At 40.1% G+C, this 25,247-nt stretch overlaps 1 protein-coding gene across 1 annotated transcript in view; it reads right to left on the reverse strand.

Annotated features, from left to right (window-relative positions):
* The window catches only part of LOC124779919, a 241,475-nt gene that overhangs the window by 23,866 nt on the left and 192,362 nt on the right, over positions 1-25,247 (reverse strand). The window contains exon 8 of the mRNA XM_047253747.1: positions 11,939-12,088. Coding sequence (XP_047109703.1) covers positions 11,939-12,088 — 150 coding nt within the window. The remainder of the gene's footprint in view (positions 1-11,938; positions 12,089-25,247) is intronic.

The raw sequence follows: 25,247 nt of genomic DNA on the forward strand, positions 1-25,247 counted from the left end.
CCAGTCAGATGATCTACGAACTAAGTTGTAACCAATGTGCTGCTTTCTATGTGATCATGACAACCCACAAGGTGTCTGTCCAGTTGAATGATCACTGCCAAACTGGCCAAAATATAGCTGGACCACCCAGTTGCTGGTCATGCTGCCCAACACAATATGCTTCACTTCAATGACTGCTTCACAGCCTGCAGCATCTGGATCCTTTCTACCAACACCAGCTTTTCTGAATTGCACAGATGGGAACTCTCCCTGTAATACATCCTTCATTGCCATAGCTCCACCTGGCCTCGACCTTTACTAGTCCTTGTCCTTTACCTATTTATCCTCTTACTTGCGCTCTCACTCCAGTACGGCACAACTTTCTATTCCACCAATGCACCCACCAGTCTTTTTCCTCTTTTGCAACCCCCATCCCCGAACATCATGACTGCACCTAGCATCCCTGTCCCCATCATGTGCCCACACGCTCCCACAAGCAGCACTACACCTCCCCCTGCTGATGCAGTCCACAGTGTGTGTGTGTGTGTGTGTGTGTGTGTGTGTGTGTGTGTGTGTGTGTGTGTGTGTGTGTTTCTAATTCAGAAGCGGGTCTTTGGCTGAAAGCTTAAGTGTACAGCAGTCTTCTTCTTGTGCCTGTCTGCAAATTAACGTCTCCTCAATGTGGTGAGTAGCAATTCATGCTTTTAGTTATTTCATACTGTAGTTCCTACTGTCCAAAGCAAAGCTTTCTCACAGTTAATTCTTTAATTAGTATGCACCATATTGTTTCTTCCAATATGACGTCAACTACTCCATACAGCATTGCTTGTAAACTGTTCAGTATGCTACTGTACACTTTCTGTGCTCGAAGCTTTGGGACAACATTCATGTACATTTTTTACAAGAGTAGTATAGCTATAAATTTCATAACATTTGAAAATGTATAAGCTTTGAGTGAATTTTTGATGGTGATAAACTGCTCAAAATAAAGAATATTATAACACCAAGTGCGGTGCCATATATCACTCCTGTAGAGTGATGTGTAGCACTATCTCCAGCCAACTGACGAATTGTGGCCATGATCATTTAATGATATAACAGGGTATTTGGAGGTTTTTGTTACGTGTTTCGCATGTGGCAAGTGTCCAAAGTGACGCAGTGAGTCTTCACAAGGCAGCCATGTTGATTGCATTACGACCACAAGTTGCAGTACTTGCACGGGCTTTGCATATTCTCCTGGAGTTCACACCCCAGGCTGGAGCAGCACAGTGTACCACCAAGTAAAAGCATGTGACATAACATGCAGTATAACGTCCAGGCAAGACAGAAGAGAGTGTTTGAGATAATATCAGTCTTATAAATGAACTTCAGATGTTCATTCAATTAATGTTACATATATTGTAAAATTTGTATATTAGAAGTCACTGTGTCTTGGGAGATAATATCTATGAAGTTAGTTAGAGAAGAAACACTTTGTATTCATTAACAGATACTCTGTATTGGTTGAAACTTGTAGATTCCAGCATAACCAAGACTGCATCGGCAATGAAGTCTACCATAATTACACTGGCATGGTTCAAAGATTAACAGCTTATTATCACCAAACTTTACACTAATATCGTCTCTGAAATATTTCATTGAGCCAAGGCACATGGCACTTTCCATGACAATTTGTCTGTCAAATGAAGTCTATGGCTTTATTTAGGAGAAGTAGGCTATGTGCCAATGCCAGGCCTCATTCTCTCCATTCCTGATTCTTTCACAGCTGTCCATAACACAGTGACATAAAACTGAACTGCATTAGCAGTCATCAAAGTTGTAGACATGCTACATGACACATTTAACACTGGGCTACAGTAAGTAGAGGACCCCACATCAGTATTTTTAAACATACCCTGAACACCTGTGCAAATGGACGAACATTTGGGATTTAACTAACGATTAAGAATACGGCCACTGCAGCTAATCTAGCATTCTGTTTCTGCAGCACATTCTGTTTCTGCAGCACATTCGGCACTGTATCAAACTGGATAAACTTTGCAGCTTCAGGTAAAGGATAGTTCTCATTGGCAACTATACTAAATTGTTATTGAACAAATATACTAAGTAGTAACTCTGCAAGGCCACATGTCAAGCAATATTTGGCACTTTTTTTTCCACAGCTTGTTCCATAATCATCTCTCTGTCACTATGACAGGGCCTACTTTCTTACTATGATTGTATTCAATAAGTCTTTAAGCTTAAAATATATTTACACTGGCATTTCTCAGCAACAAGCAGACCTATCTCATACTGCTGAATCCTTTTGTTTGCTGCCACTATAAAAATGAAACTTCATTTTCCTGTTTTACAGGATTAGATAGAAATCCTTCTGTTGGGTACAAATACTCATTAATTTGTATTTTAATGATTTTTTTCCTTCTCAGCCCATTCGGTAAGTCTCCCCTGACCCGGGGTTCTGGGTGGCTTTTATGAACTGTACCACTTTCCCTAACTCTCACCAGTCCTTTCCCTTCACCACTGGCTCTGAAAGCTTGTAAAAGTTAAACCCTTGGGTGGGTGTGTTTTTTCCACTGCTGCCGCTTGGTGAGTAGATTTTTTTTTATACATTACATTTGATTAATTTGCATGCTGTTCAGAGAATTTGAGCAATGTTACAGAAAACTGAACAACAAATTAAGTTTGTAAACCGAGTTATTTTGTTCATGCATTTATATGCTTGCTCACTGCTCAAGGTCTCCCCTATACAGGGTGTTACTGTTCCTCATCCCACTGTGTATATAGTTACACGTAACAGCACACAGGTACACCAACAGCTGTGCTGTGTAGGACCTATATGAGAGCAAAACATTTTTCACTGTCCTGATTGGCGACGATTTTTGCCCCCCTTTGCCATACAGATATCTCCCTCATTGCAAGGTTATCAATATGAATAATTTCTTTAGCCAGGGTATGTGAGGGGGGGGGGGGGGATCCCAGATTTTTCCAGGTTAAAAATACACTTTCTCCCGGGTGAAAAAACACTTTTTCTGTGTTAAGTGACAGTATATTTTCCCTCAAAACTGCAAAACTTATCAATTCTTTGAATGGTTATGGTTTTATACATGGGCGTAGAATTTCCCGGCACTTTAGAAAACGAAACTTACGGAAAAAGACACGTTTTGGAAATATCTTTAATGTGCAACAACATGTGCGCTGCGTATTTTCGTATTACGAAAGTATACACTGGCATTCCGCCAGACACCGTATGTTACTTTCCGAATCATTGAAATCGAGATTGCGATGCACTTTTGTAAGCCAGTTATAGCTCATGTCATGTTATCTAGCCCACCGATGACAGCAAATATTCTGAGCATAGGACACGTGATGTAGTCAGCAAACAGCAACATCACTTAAGTAGCATGAACACACAAACAGGGAAATTTAGCTTAGAGTAATATACGTAGTGTTTTTACAAGAAAAGCAAAGCTTTCACATATAATTTTGGTCTCTAAGGTTAATAAGCTGCAAGAGAAGCTAAGCTTTCGCTTACAATGTTGATCTTTTCTGCATGTGTTACACTTTAAGATATATCACACAAATGTGCCAGTAAAATTTTTAATAATGACATAAATGTCTGATCTTCAGGGTTCAAAATTCATCTAAATGGCTTGTCATCAAAGAGTCGATTTTTAAATAGGAGTCAAATGATCTGCGATTTATGAAATTCATGGTACATTCTCGCACATAGTTCAAGTGTATAAGGATGTTTACTTTGAAAGTAATGCTTTTCGAACTATCATTCGCAATATTTTCTCATGGCTTGTTAGAAACAGGTTCATTTCAGCAGTTGCCAGAGAGTGCAGATAACAGGCGACACCGTACTTGCCCAGCTACCATGACGTAGGAAGCCCGTATGTATGTATGTGTAAAATATTGAAAGATCATACATTATGTCATAAAAGAAACAAGTCATCAGAGGATACTTCAAGAGCATTGGAATTTCAGGAACCATACTAAACTGTGTACATTCTTATGTCCAGATTCCCAATGGAGTAGACCTCGACCTGATATTAAGCTTCTCAGTGTGGTATTCAGGATGTAAATTTTCTTGGAGCAACAGTACTGTATTATATCATGTTTGGTTCTTTATTACAGAATAATGCCATGCGTACTAGAGGATGAAAATGTGCACCTGAAATGCAGCGAACAGTTGAAACTAGCCAGTACTATGGAATTAAACATTTTGTTTCAAATACATTGACTGCCTCTGCGGAAAAGGTTAATAAAAGTCAAATTTCTTAGCAAACAGACAAAAATAACTTCAATGTTCTGCAAGGCGATTATGACTGTCAGAAAGGTGGAAATAAAATAAAATTTCCGTAATTATGTGAATGTATTTTAAGTCACTTGATAGCCCCCCCCCCCCAAAGATATCCATTTCGTTTTCATTTGACGTGAGAGTAAATGAAGGGGAAACAGCAAAATCACTAAATGTAAACACGGATCACATGGAGACTACCCACTATAACTCAGACTGCTCTGTGCATAAGCCCCAGATCTATGATATTTGCTAACTGGGTCAATAATAATAATAATAATAATAATAATAATAATAATAATAATAATAATAATAATGGTCATCTTGTAGCGCACATCTTTCTGAAAAGTCTGACACATAAAACATATGTGTTCGAGGGAATATAAGACATGTTATTTGGTCGTAAGTATGCCCAAGTGCAGTGCCACGCCTCTTCATACAGCGTTCTTCTATCGCATGTCACTGTATTTCGCTCTGTGGAATTGAAATGTATATATTTTGTAATGGTAGCCATCAAACTATATTCAGGCCAGTGGAAATTGAAATGACCTGTGGTGCCTCTCCTGCTCCCAGTCGGCCGGTTTGACAGTCTGCCCCCTCTTACAAAAAATCTCGCAATTAATAGCGGATGGGATTATTTGTAATCAGGAGAACAAGGACTCTTCAGAAAATCTGCACTCTTTATTGCCTATTAGCTAATAACTTGCTGTCTTGTGCGACATAAAATTAAATATAGGATACATAAAACCGTTAAAGACAAGAGACACGCAAGAAAGTACACATTTCTTCAATCCTTAGCTCCTAGCATTTTCTTCTCTCTAATCTTGTTACAGCTTTCCATGGCGTGCTTTCCTTTCTGCGGAAGAATCTATTACCTCATCAGAGTTCGTCAAACGTTTTGCTACATGAAAAATTGAAATGTCGATATATAATACTGAAAAAGCTGTAAATACAAATAATACCCAAGACTGGTGTGATTTCTCAATCTGATTACATCTGTTTTGTCATTTTGTAACACACACTAAATAATCAAGACTGTTTTGGCACAAATGGTCATTTATATAATATGACAATATAATTTACAAAGTACCAATATCAAATGGCTATAAGGCCTACTACAAGCAAAAAGCTTTGTAGGAAATGATTTCACATTTCATTCATACGCACCAGTTTCTCAAGCATGAGATTGAGTAGTAGTATTAAGAAATTTTTATAAATCTGGAATCGCCTTACTCTTCCATAATTTGTGTGATGTCCTCGTTGCTTCTCCTTCCTTGTTCTAACAAACAATCTTGTCATCACCAATTCTGTAGCTATTCCTGCCATTGTCAAAATTTGTTTGCCGATTAACTTCACTAACCCTGCCAGAATCACAGGTTCAGTTATCCTGCGATTATTCTCCGGTTAGGCATTGTTACATGTTCGTACAACATGTTTTCCGCATTACTTCCAGAATAGAACTTAAACGGCTGCTAGCCGGGAACTGTACAACTGGTCCTTATTAGTGAAGTGTTTGGGCCGAAAATTTTCTGTCAAAATTCCATTTCTTGGATACACCGAGATGATAATACATAATCTTTCTCACCTGTTATTCCTGTTAGTCATTTATTTCCATTCTGGTAGTCTGAATCTATGGATTTCTCTGGTAATTATAACAGCACTTATCACTCGCAAACCCAATCAACCACAAAATCAGACCGTGATTGGCATTCATCCGTTCGGCTTTACTCCGCTCAGCTCGTATAGCCCCGTCCCCTTTTGTCTGAGGAAAGTTTATTTCTAGATGCGACGAGGATTCTCTTGACAGAGACATCATGTACACTATGCCCACATTCAAAAATCAACTTATGATTCACTCAGAAATCAACTTAAAATATGTTCAAAAATTTTTAGAAACCAACAGGGATGCATTTCAAAATCATATGAACAATCTATAGACCAACGTGCGCTGGATGCTAGAGCTTTGTGAAACAAGTTTTTTTTTTTTGGTCAAGAATATGAATTTGGTGCCCTTTGTGAAACAAGTTTTTTTTTTTTTGGTCAAGAATATGAATTTGGTGCCCCCTTTCCCCAGCATCTAGCTGCTTGCTGCGACTGCTTGCACAGGCAACAGTCACATTCCTGTAGCCAGAAGCGGGAGAATCTACTACTCAAACGCGATTCAACTGTGCATGCATGAGTCCGATCGTAACTGCTAAAACGAATCTAATGTAAACATTTGTGACATCACGCTCATCGGAGGCAATTTGTTGCTATGAAGCATTGATTGTCTTCCAAAAGCCTTTGACACATTTTGCTGTTGGCAGAGGCTCGCATGAGCACTGTGTGTCGTCGTCGTACATGGCACATTTCCTCTGCAATTTAAGTTATTTTCATTTTTTTCTGTAGTTTAGGTTTTATTGTTGAAGTATTATCTTGTTACAGTATCGGTTCTTACCAGTCAAAATGACAAAAATTTAACAGAAAACTAAAACAATGAAAAATTCCCGGAATACTAAAAAATTCCCGGGTTTTTCCCCGGTTGCCCCGGGTAATATACACCCTGTTAGCATACTATAGCACACAGTCCATAATAAACTTTGCCTCTTTTGGTACAAGAATAGTGGTATTCACCTTCTGTTTTGTTTCCGATATGAAGTGTTGGACCTACAGCAACAAATCTGAGCACAAAACCTGTTTGTGGCTATAAAGTGGTCCAAATACAGCTGTTTTCAAACAGGCTTCTGGTCAGCTTCCAACAAATCCAACAGTTAACTTTTTGCAAGACTTCATCTGTGGTTGCAGCTTTGGGAAGTACTTCATTTGTATTATCTTCAAGAAGGGTGGAGCCACATCTCACACAAGACACACATCTATCTACTGTTGAAAATGAAGGGACTCCTTATAAACCTAATCCAACTTTGAATGAATTTCCATTTGTTCCAAATGTTACAAACCATTGAAAACAAAGAATTTTTTTTTTTACCTAGGCACAGTTTTCCAGCTTACAAATCTGACAGAAAGGGGCGAGCAAAATCAGACATAACATTATTACCTTAAAAATTAGCATGAACAAAACAGTTCTGCCTGTGAAGTCAACAGTTGATATACATTACTGCACGGAGTATGCCAACGAAACAAAAATAACATTCTGTTGATATCAGCACCATTTCTCTACTGAGTCAACAATTTTTCACCCTTCTCTCACACAAGGTGCTACCTCCCACGCGACAAGCAGCAGTTAATTATTTAGTACCCAATAGTGGTGCCTTCAGAGCCTAGCACAGCAAATCAAACTATAATAAATACAATGAAATCACAACTGTTGATATAGTAAAAATTGGCCAATCCAGTTAATATGGAAGTATTACAGAAGCAACTTACATAAATACCACTAAAAGTATGAGAGAAAGTTATTCTCACACAAATTTGCTACAGATGAGGGGGTACCCAAACGAATCCATACTAATTTGTTGGTGGTCAGAGCTTTTTTAGTACTGTGTTTTGTCACTAGGAGCACATAGAGCAAACATTCTCAGATCAGCAAGCCAACTGCAGTCACCAAAGGTGGTCAAGGACTAGTTTCAGCAGAGTTTATAGTGACAACTGTTCTGTACGACCGTCATTTTTACAATGGCTGATTTTCATGAAGTGCATGCAGTAGGGAAATTATGCTTTTTGCTATGAAAAAGTGGAGACAAAAATTCTTGAAATGTTAAAAACAGCATACAAGGACAATGCTATGGAGAAATCTCAAGTGCTACAAGTGCTATAGTGATTTTCCCGTTTCAAAAATGGTGAAATGTCAGTTGATGACAAACCTCATTCTGGTCAGCCTTCCATGGCCCAAAACCTGAAAATGTTGAAAGCATTCATGCAATCATCAACGAAGATTGATGATTGACCATTTAAGAGATTGTGGCACTGTTGAGTGTGACTTAGTTCAGTGTAGCAAATTGTGTCAGAAGATTTGGGAATGAAAAGGTGGCTGCCAAATTTGTGCCACGAATGCTGAACAAAAACAAGGTCATCTGGAAGCATGTTGTGCTTTGAAAGAAAGATCCCAATGTTGCTTAGGATCCTGAGTCAAGGCAATAATCAAATTAGTGGAGAAATCTTCGGGTTCGCCTCGCACCAAGAAAGTACATCATGCGAAATCAAACCCTCCCATACTCACCTGACCTTGCCCCAAGTGACTTGTTTTGTTTCCTAGAAAGGGAAGAGACAAGAAAGGAAAATTTTTGCTGATTTTGACGAGGTGAAGAAAAAAAAAAAAAAAAAAAAAATCAACGAAGGCACTGTGAAGTACACAAAAGATGAATTTAAAAAATGTTTTCAAAAATGGAATGTAAGATTAGGCAAGTGTATTAGTGCAAGTGGAGAGTACTTTGAAAGGAATTGAAGGTTTGTGCTTAAAATATGAAACTATAAGTTGAAAAAGTTTGTCCATTGTACAGATATACTAGCAATCTTCTTCAGATTGGTGACCTTCTTACTGGTACCAGGCACTGGAACGGAACCATAAGTGCCAGAAATATTCAACAAATCTTTGTAGACCAGCATACGTCTGCGACGGCGATATCCAAAACGGCGACCCATTGTAGAATGATGCTATTCATATAATGAATGCGCGAAGTTGCATCAGCAGCTATTTATAGCTCATGACGCAAGCGCACGCTGACGTAAGCGGCCCAGTTCTGTTATCTTATGTCATGAGCTATAAATAGCTGCTGATGCAACTTCGCGCATTCATTATATGAATAGCATCATTCTACAATGGGTCGCCGTTTTGGATATCGCCGTCGCAGACGTATGCTGGTCTACAAAGATTTGTTGAATATTTCTGTCTTACAGCATCGTTGGGCATCTATTGCAACCCAATTAAGCAAACTATGGAAACAAAAATAATGTCTACAGTCACACGCTACAAAACCACTGTGAAGTACATGGTATAAGGTATTTCCCACTGCACCAGTTATTAGGGCTTTTTCCCCATTCCGTTCACATATGGAGTGCAAGAGGAATGATTGCTTAAATGCCTGCTCTTTTCTTCACGATCCCTACTGGAACAACACGCAGGATATTGTAGTATAATCCAAGATTCACGACAAGTTGGTTATTGAAACTTACTAGAAAGGTTTCCATGGAATAGTTTGTGTCTGTCTTCCAGAGTTTTCCAGTCTAGATTTTTCAACAAATGCACTCCCATGGGTCAAACAAACCTGTGACCATTTGAACTGTTCTTTCCAGTAAGTCCTATTCAGCATGAACCCCACAAACTTGAGCAACATTCTAAGGTGGGTTGCACGAGTGCTTTTTATGCACTCTCCTTTGCAGACTGATTGCTTTTCTCTAGTAGTCTCCCATTGAACCAACATCTGCCAGCTGCTCTTCCTACGACTGAGCCTATGTGATTGTTCCATTTCTTATTTCTACAAATTGTCACACCCGTATATTTGAATGAACTGACCAATTACAGCTGTGACTCAGTGATATTGTATACTGATTCTCAATCTGAATGGCCTCTTGTTATTAGTAACTGATATTTTAGTCAGAGAAAACTACATCTTTTTTCTATCTGTGAAGTGTAAAATTTTATGTTTTTGAATATTTAAAGCCAGTTGCCAAATCTTTGCACCACCCTGAAATCTTATCAGGATCCAACTGAATATTTCTGCTGCTGTTCTCAGACAGTACTTCACTATATATAGCTGTTATCACCTGTGAAAGGTCTTAGGTTACTATTAATATTGTCTCCGAGCTTAATTTTAATACTGTCTGCAAGGTCATTAATGTAAAACATAAACTGAAAGTGTCACAACACACATCCCTGGGACACACCTGAAGTTATTCTATATCGGTCAAGGACTCTGCATCCAAAATGCGAGGGCTATTCAGAAAGTAGGGAACGTTTCCATCTGATGCCTCTAGGCGCGTGCTGATCGCGTATATTTTGGTATGTGCATGCTCAGCAGCTCAGCAGGCATCCATTCGTGACAGCGGGAAAGTCCCTGCACATCTGGTTTTTTCGATATTTGAATTTGAAATGTGCACTGCAATCGAAAATACTGCCAGTTGTGAGGTGCAATATGTGATATAGTTTTAGTTGGCAAAAAACCTAAAACACATAGAAATTTATCATGAACTATGCGAAGTGTACGGAAACAACGTAATGAGTGAATGTACCATATGGAAATGAGGCATTCGGTTTGAAAATGGCTGAATCAACGTTCATGAAGAAGAAACGAGTGGATGCCTGAGCATTGTGACTGTCAATCTTGTCGCTAAAGTTGATGAAACGATTCGTGAAACCATCGCTTCACAATAACAGAGCTGTTGCTTTCTTTTCCACAAGTTTATATGGACTTTGTTGTTTGAAATTGTCACTCGAAAGCTACGCTACCACAAATTTTGTGCATGATGGGTGCACAATATGCTTACAGAGCACCATAAAGAACAGCAAATGGGGGCAATGTTGACATTTCTGGAGGCCTACCACAAACATGGTGATTCATTACTGGATCGAATCTTAACAGGTGACGAGAGTTGGGTAAAACACGTCAACTGGTCAACTGCGAGACAAAATTACAGCCCCCCCCCCCCCCCCCCAAAAAAAAAGAGAGAGAGAGAAAAGAAAACTGAGAAAATGTTTGAAAACCTCGTCCACAAGGAAGTTGATGATGACAGGGCTTTGAGATAGGCAAGGTGCGATTCTTAATGTGGAGCAACCATAAATTCTGCCTGGTACTGTCAAACTTTGCACAGCCTCAGAAGAGCAATTCAAAACGAACGCCGAAGAAAGCTGACGTCCAAAATTTTGTTTTTACATGACAAAGCCCAACCTCACACAGCAAATCGCACTAAAGAACTACTTAATTCATTCAATAGAAAATTTTCCCTCATTTGCCCTACAGCCCCAATCTTGAACCAAGCAACTTCCATTTGTTTTTCAAGATGAAGAACTGGCTTGCAACGCAGTGTTTTGATGACAACGCGGAACTCCTGGTGGGCGTGACTCACTGGCTGAAGTCTCAGGTGGCAGAATTTTACGACGAAGGTCTTTCAAAGCTTGTCCACGGCTACGATAAGTGCCTCAATGTATCTGGTGACTATGTCAATCGCTCTTTCAGATGTATATAATAACATATATATGTTGTACTTAATTTTTTCTTAATGACAAAATACCTACTTTCTGAATAGCCCTCGTATCATGCTGGCTGCATCCTCCCCACCAATTAACCAATCGAGTCACAAATTTCACTTAATAACCCAAATGACTGTACTATCGTTTATAAGCATATGTGAGATAACGAGTCAAATGCTTTTCAAAAGTGAAGAATACTGTATCTGCTTCACTGCTTTGATATACAGTTTACAGGATGTCATATGAGAAAAGCACGAGTTTGGTTTCATATAATGGATGTCAAGGATATTGGAGAGTAGTTAATATCTCTGATAGTGTGAGAATGGAAGATAGAAGAGGGTCTATTAGAAAGTACTGAAAAGCTGGAATTACAGAAGCCACCCAAGAAAGGTTGTTGACAGAACATACATGCATTATAAATTTATATAAAAAAATACTAAAAAATAATTCATACATATGTTTAAGTCATTTAATAAACTACACAGATATTTTCCCCCTTTTATGACAAGGAATTCAAACTGACAGTATATACTTACTTATGGTACTCTGTACCGCCTTCTCCATTGAAATGTGTGTAATCTTTTACAGGTTTGCGGCAAATGTAGCACATTAGAGCCCCACAGGTGCATGTCATCTTATTGCAACCATCAATCTTGATAAATTTTTTTTCACATCGCCAACATGTTCTGTAAATGAATATTTTTACAGTGTATTATATTTTGACTTCTTGGAACTCAATTTTTTTCTGCCATAGTACTAGAATTTTTTTCATGACATTTTCTTGTCAACAATGACACTTACAGTATGCGATCAAAAGTATCCGGACACCCCCAGACACACATGTTTTTCATATTAGGTCCTTTATGCTGTCACCTATTGCCAGGTACTCCATATCAGTCACCTCAGTAGTCATTAGATATCGTGAGAGAGCAGAATGGGGCGCTCTGTGGAAGTCATGGACTTCGAACGTGGTCAGGTGACTGGGTGTCACTTGTGTCATATGTCCGTACGTGAGATTTCCGCACTCCTAAACATTATTATGTCCTCTGTTTCTGATGTAATAGTGAAGTGGAAACTAGAAGGTGTACAGGACAACCTTGTCTGTTGACTGACAGACACTGCCGACAGTTGAAGAGGGTCGTAATGCGTAATAGGCAGACATCTATCCAGACCATCACACAGGAATTCCAAACTGCATCAGTATCCACTGCAAGTACTATGACAGTTAGGGGGGAGGTGAGAAAACTTGAATTTCATGGTTGAGCAGTTGCTCATAAGCCACACATCACGCCAGTAAATGGCAAACTGCGCCTAACTTGGTGTAAAGAGCGTAAACATTGGACAACTGAACAGTGGAAAAATGCTGTATGGAGTGACGAATCGTAGTACACAATGTGGCGATCCAATGGCAGGGCGTGGGTATGGTGAATGCCCAGTGAACGTCATCTGCCAGCATATGTAGTGCCAACATTAAAATTTGGAGGCAGTGGTGTTATGGTGCGGTCGTGTTTTTCATGGAGGGGGCTTGCTCCCCTTCTTGTTTTGCATGGCACTATCACAGCACAGGCCTACATTTATGTTTTAAGCATCTTCTTGTTTCCCAGTGTTGAAGAGCAATTCAGGGATGGCGATTGCATCTTTCAACACTATCGAGCACCTGTTCATAATGCACAGCCTGTGCAGAGTGGTTACACAACAATAACATCCCTGTAATGGACTGGCCTGCACAGAGTCCTGACCTGAGTCCTATAGAACACCTTTGGGATGTTTTGAAACGTCGACTTCATCCCAGGCCTCACTGACTGACATTGATACCTCTCATCAGTGCAGCACTCCGTGAAGAATGGGCTGCCACTCCCCAAGAAACCTTCCAGCACCTGACTGAATGTATGCCTGCGGGAGTGGAAGCTGTCATCAAGGCTAAGGCTGGGCCAACACCATATTGAATCCCAGCAATTACCGATGGAGGGCACCACGAACTTGTAAGTCATTTTCAGCCAGGTGTCTGGATATGTTTGATCACATAGTGTATGTACAGAACATGGCACAGTATTAAATGCGAACAAATATAAAAAATATCAATCAGCAAAAAATACATACATAAAAAAAATTACAAACTGTGCTGAAATGGAAGTTAACAAGCAGGTCATAGATCTAAAAAGCAATGAACAGTGATGTCAAGTTACAATATTAGAAGTGTGGGTAGACTAAAACAAGTTGAAAGCAATGGCGATAAGATTAAAGACGGTAGCACATCAAATCAGCTTTGGGTTGACATTACCTGATATAGTGTGTTGTGGACTAAGTACACTGTACTCAATGATGGGATAAAATCTGAAATCTAGATTGTACAGAATAAAAATACTGTAATACACAATCACATGGTGGTGTATTCTTCCAAAAAATACTGTGTGACTGAGGCTCAGCACCATCGAAAACTTTTTAATATTCTACTGTTTTCACGGAGGTTTAGTGTGCTTTGCTAGGAAACACTTGCAGGTAAGTGTGTTTTGCTAGGACACACTTGTAGAATTACTGTTCTGTACAGTGTAGTCAAAAATACAGCATAGCTTGTAAATAATATACCATTTTGGAGTCTTAATTTTACATTACAAGTTGTATATTTCAAAAATTTGTAATCTGAATCACTCCCTGATAGTTTAATCAAATATCAGACATCAACCCCAGACCACTATCATGGACTTCAATGGAAATTTTGCAGAGCCAGTGTGGAGTCTGAATGACCAAAAAATTTAGGTCTTACCTTCTTGACAGGCATGCAGTGCTGTCCTGTCGACTCATTCTCACCAAGGGAGCCATGAGACCTACTAAAGAAAATGTTTTAATAATTGCCTCCTGTGTGGATTTAAATACCTGTGAAGGTCAACAAGTCTACCTCATTGTTTTCCAACAATTAAAAATCAGTAACATCTGGTAAATCAATATTTTTCTTGAAAATGGTGGGTCAAAATGGGAATTACATCCAGCAGCACTTCGTGCATCCAACTTCACTGTCTTCCAGCTTGGACACACTGTAATCATCTGATCACATGGTTTGATTTATAGCTGTATATGTAGTACGATACAAAAATTATTTTTCTTTTCACCTTAACTTACCTGTAACAGCTAAAAGTCTGACCGGAAATGAAAGAAAAGGAAAAAATTTTCACTTTTAAATGCAATTTCTTCATTAGTTGATCTGCCAAAGAAACTTATGTCCCATACATTCTTTTTTCCTTTCAAAAAAGCAGACTGTTTGAAAGCATGTCTGTTTTCACTAAAAACAGAATGTTTTCAGAAACACCGAGTCACTATTTCTGTGCTTGGGACAAAGTATGTTAAAATCGGATCAAATTCATGATCAATAGATCATTAATGAAACCACAATAAAAATTTTCACAGAACTGCCTGCAATAAAAGCCAAAAGGATTTATGGCCCTTTCACGTGACACTGACAACACCAAAGGAATGCACAGACAAAATACAAGTGTTTACATATTTGGGTAAATGTTCAGTTACCTGTCAACTAAAATGTGTTTTGTTATATTTAGTGGAAAAGTTGGTACAGCATTTCATTTGTATATATCAAAGTGGACACTGCAGTCAACAGAATTCATCATAAGCTGGACATTACAATAAAATTCTTATTTGTGGTTGGGTGTTTAGAGCACCTGTTTGCAACAAGGAGGCTCAGTAAAAGTAAGCTGTTTAATGTCAGTGGCTGTCACTTATTCTCCACAGTACCAGTTTTAGCACTGAAGACTCTAGCTCTACAGTATAAGCACATATCCTCAGTTAATACTTGTGGATTCTCCGAGCAGATTAAAAACACACAGAATTCTATTGTACAATGGTACAACTGAAGATAAGCACTTTTAACAGATCTGTGTAAGCAATACCCACTTTCTCAAAGTGATTATTTGTATTACAATGGTCTGTGTTATTTGATCTCTCAGCCTTTCTCAGCTTGACTGATTAATGGTGTGCGTCTGGGTATTTTTCATAAAATGGAAACAACTCGGCAGAACATCTGAAAGCACACCATTAATCTGTGCCATTAATTAAGCCCACTAAGTTTAAATTTAATCTTGAATGCCAACTACTGATTGTCAATTAACGCTCAATTTTACAGCTAATTACACAAAGGCACAAGACACAAAGTAAGGACGTTTTGGGTGACATGTAACCATGATGTGGAGGCTTCTAGAAAGCTCTTGCTGAACAAGTTCTGATAGGATGAAGGCTCACTATAGAAAATGTGAGGAACTATGCGGTTTGGATGAATTGACTCAATCAGAAGAGGCAGTGCTAGGGTAACCAAGAAAATATTGTGTTGTGTATAAAATGTATTTTAAAGCATGTTACCATAATAAACATGGTGTCAATATTTTAGCACTTTTGCAATGAGCATTTTGATAGATGATGAATTATAAGAGGCGGTCAAATAAAGAATAAGTAACTAAAATTACATCACCAAATTATGGACAATTTGAGCTTGTAAGTAGAAGTGACTGACCTTCTGGAGGGACAGAGCCGTTATACTGTCCTTCGCTGACCAGTTGTCACTCCGCTATCAATCTGCACTTGTTCAGATGTTTTAAGCATCTCTGTATCACTTTGCAGAATTTCTTGGTTTACACATTTCCTACACCACACATTTAGGTATGCCGTAATTATGTTACACCCATATCTAGTAACTTGCATCGTAACATCATGAAAGCCAACTAGCCATGAACAATGTCATAGTCACAGGTATGGAATGGTAAATGTAGGTGGATATATGCTTTCAGCACATGTAGAGACACTATGGAGAGAGGAGGAGTTGCCATATACGTTAAAATCTGTCGCAGTGTGAAAAATCTGGCAACTAAAAAAATTTGCTTAGAGCAACATACACAGGGTGGTCCATCTGAAGTTTCGGATGAGATTATCTCGAAAACTATACATCGGGTAAAAGTAGTGGGTAAGAAAAGTTCATAAGCTCAAAGGGGGAGATCAAATGATACTACAAGTGACCACCAGCCCCCGCCCTCTTGGATGGGGCAACTTTTAAATCTCAAATGGAAACTCCCATTTTTTATTGCAGATTCGGATTCTCCATAAAAATGTAATCAAGTTTTGTCTGAATGTATCATACCCACCACAGTTTTTGATGGAGGGAGGTGGAATGGCATTAAAATCTCATTAGGGATCTCTTCACAATTGCTTTACTCACCCGACTGTGGCGCTACCGTGGCCAAACTGCGAACTATGGTTCAGTAAAAAGGTCGGTGCAATGTGATTAGACGTCAGTTCACTTTTAGATTGTGAACCGTAAACATCAAATGACAAAAGTAAATTATTCTTTAGTGAAACATGGCTCACTATCCTTCTACAGAGAATGTTGATATGATGTTAATTTTCGGTGAACGCCATAACAATTACACTGCAGCTGCGCATCTGTATGCGGATTGTTTCCCAAACAGACGACATACAAGCGAAAACATTATTCGAAATTCAGATGGTTTTTAAAAAATGTTTGAGACAAAATTTGATTACTTTTTTATGGAGAATCCAAATCTGCAATAAAAAATGGGGGTTTACATTTAAGATTTAAAAGTTGCCCCCCACCCCACCCAAGGGGGTGGGGGCTGGAGGTCATGTGTAGTATCATTTGAGGTCCCTATTTTAGCTCACGAACATTTCTTACCCACTATTTTTACCCAATATATAGTTTTCGAGATAATCTCATCCGAAACTTCAGATGGACCACCCTGTAGAAGCATGTGCGTGTGAGCTTGAACTAAATAATGGCACTTTTATAATTGTAGCCATGTATAAGTCCCCTTTGGGAAATTTTCAACTATTTTTAAAATCTTTGTTGTGCTAGCTGCCAGACAGAAGAAAGCAAATTATTGTTTGTGGACATTTCAATGTAGATTTTCTGAAAGAATCTGATAGAAAGCTTGATCTTGAAGTACAACTTGGTTCTTTCAATTTGACATCAGTTATTGATTTTCCAACTCAAGTGGTACAGGAAAGCAGCACACAGATAGATAATGTTTTCTAAGACCAAAATAAATTTGATCAAATAAAAACTTTTCCTGTTAAGAATAGTCTGTCTGATCATAATCCATAGCTAGTTACAGTATATGATATAGCTCCATACAATAATGCAAAACAGTCCTCCAAAATAGTGCGTTCAATTAACGATTTAACAATTCAAAATTTTAGGGAAAGCTTGTAACAGTTAGACTGGGATGAGGTGAACAGGGAACATAATGCTAATTTAAAATTTAACCTATTCATGGTACCTTTGCGAGAGTATTTGAAAACAGTTTCCCTAAGAAAACAGTGAAATATAATTGTAAGAAACCACATAAAAATCCATGGCTTACTAAAGGGATAAAAATATCTTGGAAACAGAAAAGGGAAATGTATCTTACCGCTAGGAGAAGTAATGATCCCGAAACAAAGGAACATTATAAAAACTACTGCACTGTATTAAGAAAAGTTATTAAAAAGTTCAGACATATGTGCATTATGTCTGAGATTAGCACATCTGATAATAAAATTAAAACAATTTGGAATACTGTTAAAAGGGAAACAGAGCAACTGAGAGCACAGGAACACTATTTCTATCAAACAATGAAAAGTTTGTTAACAAGAAGTCAAAAGCAGAAAACATTTTTAATAATCATTTTTAAAGAGCTGTAGAGAAAATAGTATCTAGTTATTCATTAGAAAATGCAAGGCAATATATTGAAAAGACAGTACCTACGCAATTTGATAAAACTGAAATTCAAATCACCTCTCCTACTGAAACTACGAAAATAATAAATTCATTCAAAAGTAAAAGCTCACATGGAATTGATGGCACTTCCAATAGAGTACTAAAAGCTTTTTCCCAAAAAATAAGTAGGATTCTCAGCCACATATGTAGTAGCTCACTGAAACAGGGTATTCTTCCAGGTAGACTAAAACATGCTATTTTTAAACCATTGCATAAAAAAGGGGATAGGTCTGATGCTAACAACTACTGCCCAATCTACTTCTGACAGCTTCATCCAAAATTCTTGAAAAAGTAATGTATTCAAGGTTAGCATTAAATATTTGTAAAAACGAAGTACTAACAAAAAGCCAATTTGTTTTTCAGAAAGGTTTTCCAACAGAAAATGCTATATATGCTTTCACTGATCAAATATTAAATGCATTGTATAACCAAACATCACCCCATTGGGATATTTTGTGGTCTCTCAAAAGGCTTTTGATTGTATAGATACGAAATGTCGTATTCATGATCTATGGAACAAGGATTAATGTATGTATGTATGTATATCTAAAAACAAAGATGAATTATATATAAATACAAAGATGAGGTGACTTACCGAACAAAAACGCTGGCAGGTCGATAGACACACAAACAAACACAAACATACACACAAAATTCAAGCTTTCGCAACAAATTGTTGCCTCATCAGGAAAGAGGGAAGGAGAGGGGAAGACGAAAGGAAGTGGGTTTTAAAGGAGAGGGTAAGGAGTCATTCCAATCCCGGGAGCGGAAAGACTTACCTTAGGGGGAAAAAAGGACAGGTATACACTCGCACACACGCACATATCCATCCACACATACAGACACAAGCACACATATTTAAAGACAAAGAGTTTGGGCAGAGATGTCAGTTGAGGCAGAAGTGTAGAGGCAAAGAAGTTGTTGAAAGACAGGTGAGGTATGAGTGGCGGCAACTTGAAATTAGCGGAGATTGAGGCCTGGCGGATGACGAGAAGAGAGGATATACTGAAGGGCAAGTTCCCATCTCCGGAGTTCGGATAGGTTGGTGTTGGTGGGAAGTATCCAGATAACCCGGACGGTGTAACACTGTGCCAAGATGTGCTGGCCGTGCACCAAGGCATGTTTAGCCACAGGGTGATCCTCATTACCAACAAACACTGTCTGCCTGTGTCCATTCATGCGAATGGACAGTTTGTTGCTGGTCATTCCCACATAGAATGCGTCACAGTGTAGACAGGTCAGTTGGTAAATCACGTGGGTGTTTTCACACGTGGCTCTGCCTTTGATCGTGTACACCTTCCGGGTTACAGGACTGGAGTAGGTGGTGGTGGGAGGGTGCATGGGACAGGTTTTGCATCGGGGGCGGTTACAAGGATAGGAGCCAGAGGGTAGGGAAGGTGGTTTGGGGATTTCATGGGGATGAACTAACAGGTTACGAAGGTTAGGTGGACGGCGGAAAGACACTCTTGGCGGAGTGGGGAGGATTTCATGAAGGATGGATCTCATTTCAGGGCAGGATTTGAGGAAGTCGTATCCCTGCTGGAGAGCCACATTCAGAGTCTGGTCCAGTCCCGGAAAGTATCCTGTCACAAGTGGGGCACTTTTGTGGTTCTTCTGTGGGGGATTCTGGGTTTGAGGGGACGAGGAAGTGGCTCTGGTTATTTGCTTCTGTACCAGGTCGGGAGGGTAGTTGCGGGATGCGAAAGCTGTTTTCAGGTTGTTGGTGTAATGATTCAGGGATTCCGGACTGGAGCAGATTCGTTTGCCACGAAGACCTAGGCTGTAGGGAAGGGACCGTTTGATGTGGAATGGGTGGCAGCTGTCATAATGGAGGTACTGTTGCTTGTTGGTGGGTTTGATGTGGACGGACGTGTGAAGTTGGCCATTGGACAGGTGGAGGTCAACGTCAAGGAAAGTGGCATGGGATTTGGAGTAGGACCAGGTGAAACTGATGGAACCAAAGGAGTTGAGGTTGGAGAGGAAATTCTGGAGTTCTTCTTCACTGTGAGTCCAGATCATGAAGATGTCATCAATAAATCTGTACCAAACTTTGGGTTGGCAGACTTGGGTAACCAAGAAGGCTTCCTCTAAGCGACCCATGAATAGGTTGGCGTACGAGGGGGCCATCCTGGTACCCATGGCTGTTCCCTTTAATTGTTGGTATGTCTGGCCTTCAAAAGTGAAGAAGTTGTGGGTCAGGATGAAGCTGGCTAAGGTGATGAGGAAAGAGGTTTTAGGTAGGGTGGCAGGTGATCGGCGTGAAAGGAAATGCTCCATCGCAGCGAGGCCCTGGACGTGCGGAATATTTGTGTATAAGGACGTGGCATCAATGGTTACAAGGATGGTTTCCGGGGGTAACAGATTGGGTAAGGATTCCAGGCGTTCAAGGAAGTGGTTGGTGTCCTTGATGAAGGATGGGAGACTGCATGTAATGGGTTGAAGGTGTTGATCTACGTAGGCAGAGATACGTTCTGTGGGGGCTTGGTAACCAGCTACAATGGGGCGGCCGGGATGATTGGGTTTGTGGATTTTAGGAAGAAGGTAGAAGGTAGGGGTGCGGGGTGTCGGTGGGGTCAGGAGGTTGATGGAATCAGGTGAAAGGTTTTGCAGGGGGCCTAAGGTTCTGAGGATTCCTTGAAGCTCCGCCTGGACATCGGGAATGGGGTTACCTTGGCAAACTTTGTATGTGGTGTTGTCTGAAAGCTGACGCAGTCCCTCAGCCACATACTCCCGACGATCAAGTACCACGGTCGTGGAACCCTTGTCTGCCGGAAGAATGATGATGGATCGGTCAGCCTTCAGATCACGGATAGCCTGGGCTTCAGCAGTGGTGATGTTGGGTGTAGGATTAAGGTTTTTTAAGAAGGATTGAGATGCAAGGCTGGAAGTCAGATATTCCTGGAAGGTTTGGAGAGGGTGATTTTGAGGAAGAGGAGGTGGGTCCCGCTGTGACGGAGGACGGAACTGTTCCAGGCAGGGTTCAATTTGGATGGTGTCTTGAGGAGTCGGATCATTAGGAGTAGGATTAGGATCATTTTTCTTCGTGGCAAAGTGATACTTCCAGCAGAGAGTACGAGTGTAGGACAGTAAATCTTTGACGAGGGCTGTTTGGTTGAATCTGGGAGTGGGGCTGAAGGTGAGGCCTTTGGATAGGACAGAGGTTTCGGATTGGGAGAGAGGTTTGGAGGAAAGGTTAACTACTGAATTAGGGTGTTGTGGTTCCAGATTGTGTTGATCGGAATTTTGAGGTTTTGGAGGGAGTGGAGCTGGAAGTGGGAGATTGAGTAGATGGGAGAGACTGGGTTTGTGTGCAATGAGAGGAGGTTGAGGTTTGCTGGAAAGGTTGTGAAGGGTGAGTGAGTTGCCTTTCCGGAGGTGGGAAACCAGGAGATTGGATAGTTTTTTGAGGTGGAGGGTGGCATGCTGTTCTAATTTACGGTTGGCCTGTAGGAGGATGCTCTGGACAGCCGGTGTGGATGTGGGAGAGGAAAGATTAAGGACTTTTATTAAGGATAGGAGTTGACGGGTGTGTTCATTGGCTGAGTTGATGTGTAGGTGAAGGATTAGGTGGGTGAGGGCAATGGATTGTTCAGTTTGGAACTGGTATAGGGACTGATGGAAGGAAGGGTTGCAGCCAGAGATGGGAACTTTAAGTGTAAGGCCTTTGGGGGTGATGCCAAATGTCAGACAAGCCTGAGCCAGATTACACTCCCATATTCTATTTTCTCAGGCTTGTCTGGCGGATAACGAGAAGAGAGGATATACTGAAGGGCAAGTTCCCATCTCCAGAGTTCTGACAGGTTGGTGTTAGTGGGAAGTATCCAGATAACCCAGACAGTGTAACACTGTGCCAAGATGTGCTGGCCGTGCACCAAGGCATGTTTAGCCACAGGGTGATCCTCATTACCAACAAACACTTTCTGCCTGTGTCCATTCATGCGAATGGACAGTTTGTTGCTGGTCATTCCCACATTCAAACTGTAGGCAGGTCGGTTGGTAAATCACGTGGGTGCTTTCACACGTGGCTCTGCCTTTGATTGTGTACACCTTCCGGGTTACAGGACTGGAGTAGGTGGTGGTGGGAGGGTGCATGGGACAGGTTTTACACTGGGGGCGGTTACAAGGGTAGGGAGCCAGAGGGTAGGGAAGGTGGTTTGGGGATTTCATAGGGATGAACTAAGAGGTTACGAAGGTTAGGTGGACGGCAGAAAGACACTCTTGGTGGAGTGGGGAGGATTTCATGGAGGATGGATCTCATTTCAGGGCAGGATTTGAGGAAGTCGTATCCCTGCTGGAGAGCCACATTCAGAGTCTGATCCAGTCCTGGAAAGTATCCTGTCACAAGTGGGGCACTTTTGGGGTTCTTCTGTGGGAGGTTCTGGGTTTGAGGAGATGAGGAAGTGGCTCTGGTTATTTGCTTCTGTACCAGGTCGGGAGGGTAGTTGCGGGATGCGAAAGCTGTTTTCAAGGTTGTTGGTGTAATGGTTCAGGGATTCCGGACTGGAGCAGGTTCGTTTGCCACGAAGACCTAGGCTGTAGGGAAGGGACCGTTTGATGTGGAATGGGTGGCAGCTGTCATAATGGAGGTACTGTTGCTTGTTGGTGGGTTTAATGTGGATGGACGTGTGAGGCTGGCCATTGGACAGATGGTGGTCAACGTCAAGGAAGGTGGCATGGGATTTGGAGTAGGACCAGGTGAATCTGATGGAACCAAAGGAGTTGAGGTTGGAGAGGAAATTCTGGAGTTGTTCATCACTGTGAGTCCAGATCATGAAGATGTCATCAATAAATCTGTACCAAACTTTGGGTTGGCAGGCCTGGGTAACCAAGAAGGCTTCCTCTAAGCGACCCATAAATAGGTTGGCGTACGAGAGGGCCATCCTGGTACCCATGGCTGTTCCCTTTAATTGTTGGTATGTCTGGCCTTCGAAAGTGAAGAAGTTGTGGGTCAGGATGAAGCTGGCTAAGGTATTTCCTGACGAAGCAACCATTGGGTGCAAAAGCTTGAATTTTGTGTGTATGTTTGTGTTTGTGTGTCTATCGACCTGCCAGCACTTTCGTTTGGTAAGTCACATCATCTTTGTTTTTGGATATATTTTTCCCACGTGGAATGTTTCCCTCTATTATATTCATATGTATGTATATACCCTGTACTTGTTAATTTGTACTGTTGCATCGCTCTGATACATTCTGTGGCTACAGTGGAGTGTGTATGAGTGCATCAGATGGGGACCACAACAAAGGCGTCAATGTTGAGTGTGATAGCTTCCTGGCATTGGTGTCTGGCATAATGTACAGGAAGGATTGTCAACACGTTAATAGTAACAAAATGTGAAGCAATTAAGTACTAGCAAACAATGTCAAAGTAATTTTAGGATAAAACACTGCCATCCCTTTTGCCTGATTTGACATCAGTTGGTTTGATGAGTTAAGATAAATACCTGTGCTGAATCAGAACGAATGTTTGATAATGCACATGAAGCTGTTTTAATACTTGAAAAACAATATCTGAACCTACTGGGGCCAAAATATAGATTTTTTTCGTACATTTTCTTTCTGATTGAAGGTTTGAGGGACTTTGGCCATTCACTTATGTAATAAAATGGTACACTTTGTAATGCAGCAAGTTGTTATGAGTTGTCATCTTGCACTGAAGGCGTAGCTTGCCATTGAGCCGGGAGGAGAGGAGATTTTGGTTCTCAAGCTGTCACAGCTGACACTGGCTACAGGGCTGAGTGAGCCATATACTTATCTAACGCTGCGTGCAATACGTTACACATACTCTCTAGGAATCTGAAGAAGTACTGTTATAATATTACTCGATTTTTTCATACTTAGTATTCGAAATTCTATGGATAAAACAACCATACTGTTAAATTTCAAATCAATAACTTCAATACTTTCAGAGATATAAATTTTTACCTAAAACATATAATAACCGTTCTGGCATTGTGAAACTGAGTTAGGCAGTGTAATGCATTCATCTATAGTATCACTTGAAACTACAACCAAGAGGATAGGTCAATGTAACCTAATTTTCTGGAATTTTCTGTAGTTTCATTACCATAGATTTCTGACAATTAAAAGTAATGTGGAAAATTAAAATATTTCATTTATTTTGGTTGTGTGGGAGTTTTAGAGAGAGAGAGAGAGAGAGAGAGAGAGAGAGCGCAAATGGGACATACATAAAGCGAGAATGTAATATTTTAGTAAAATGATTTTGTGAAAGGCAGCCAGAAGGGGTGCTGAGTATTAAATTTATTAGTATTATAATTTGTGGAAAGGAATCTTATTTTGTTTTCATTAAATTTTATTTAGTTTTGAAATTAGGAGATTTCTAGTCTAAGTTACTTGTGGTAATCTGATTGGCTGACATTAGAAATACCATGAATATACAAGCGCTGAAGATGATCCAACTGGTTGCTTAACATAATAGCCAATAGGAATTCAGCATTTCCCATGCATTTGAGTAGGGCATTGTGCCTCAGCTCTACGAGTTGAGATAGTCTCACAGGAGCTGTCTTCTGGTGAACGCCTATTATAAACTGTACTGATCAAATTTGTACCAAAATGAAGTCATTCGCACCTTTGATTGGTTCTCATGTTGTTGACGAAAAGCAATGACAGAACTGAGTATTTTGTGAAAGTTTGGGCTTTGTTAGTGGTTTATTTTAGTTTTAGGAGATATTTGCTTGTGAACAGTTCATGTTGTACATAAACTCTGCGTGCTGTGTTTTGTGCAGACTATGAGACGTTATGGTGAGCACTTTTTTATAAGAAGCTTCCTGAACAACTGCATGTTTTAACTTGCATGTAGCTGTGGGTCAGTGATTGTTTAGAACATTCAGAATATCGGGTTCGATTAAAGATCTTCTGCCTGCTTTCGGGTGTGAACTTATAACAGAGACAGTCAGTAACATAGCATAATTCATGTTGAGATATTACATATGGACTTGATAGCCAATTTCCATGTTTTAAAAACAATAAACTAACTTAAAGGAAAGTTTAGACTTTTTTCAAATGAATCATGCAGGAATCCTGTACACTCGATAGTTTAACTAACTTTCAGCTAC

This window comes from Schistocerca piceifrons, chromosome 1 (genome assembly GCF_021461385.2).
Source record: "Schistocerca piceifrons isolate TAMUIC-IGC-003096 chromosome 1, iqSchPice1.1, whole genome shotgun sequence".
NCBI lineage: Eukaryota > Metazoa > Arthropoda > Insecta > Orthoptera > Acrididae > Schistocerca > Schistocerca piceifrons.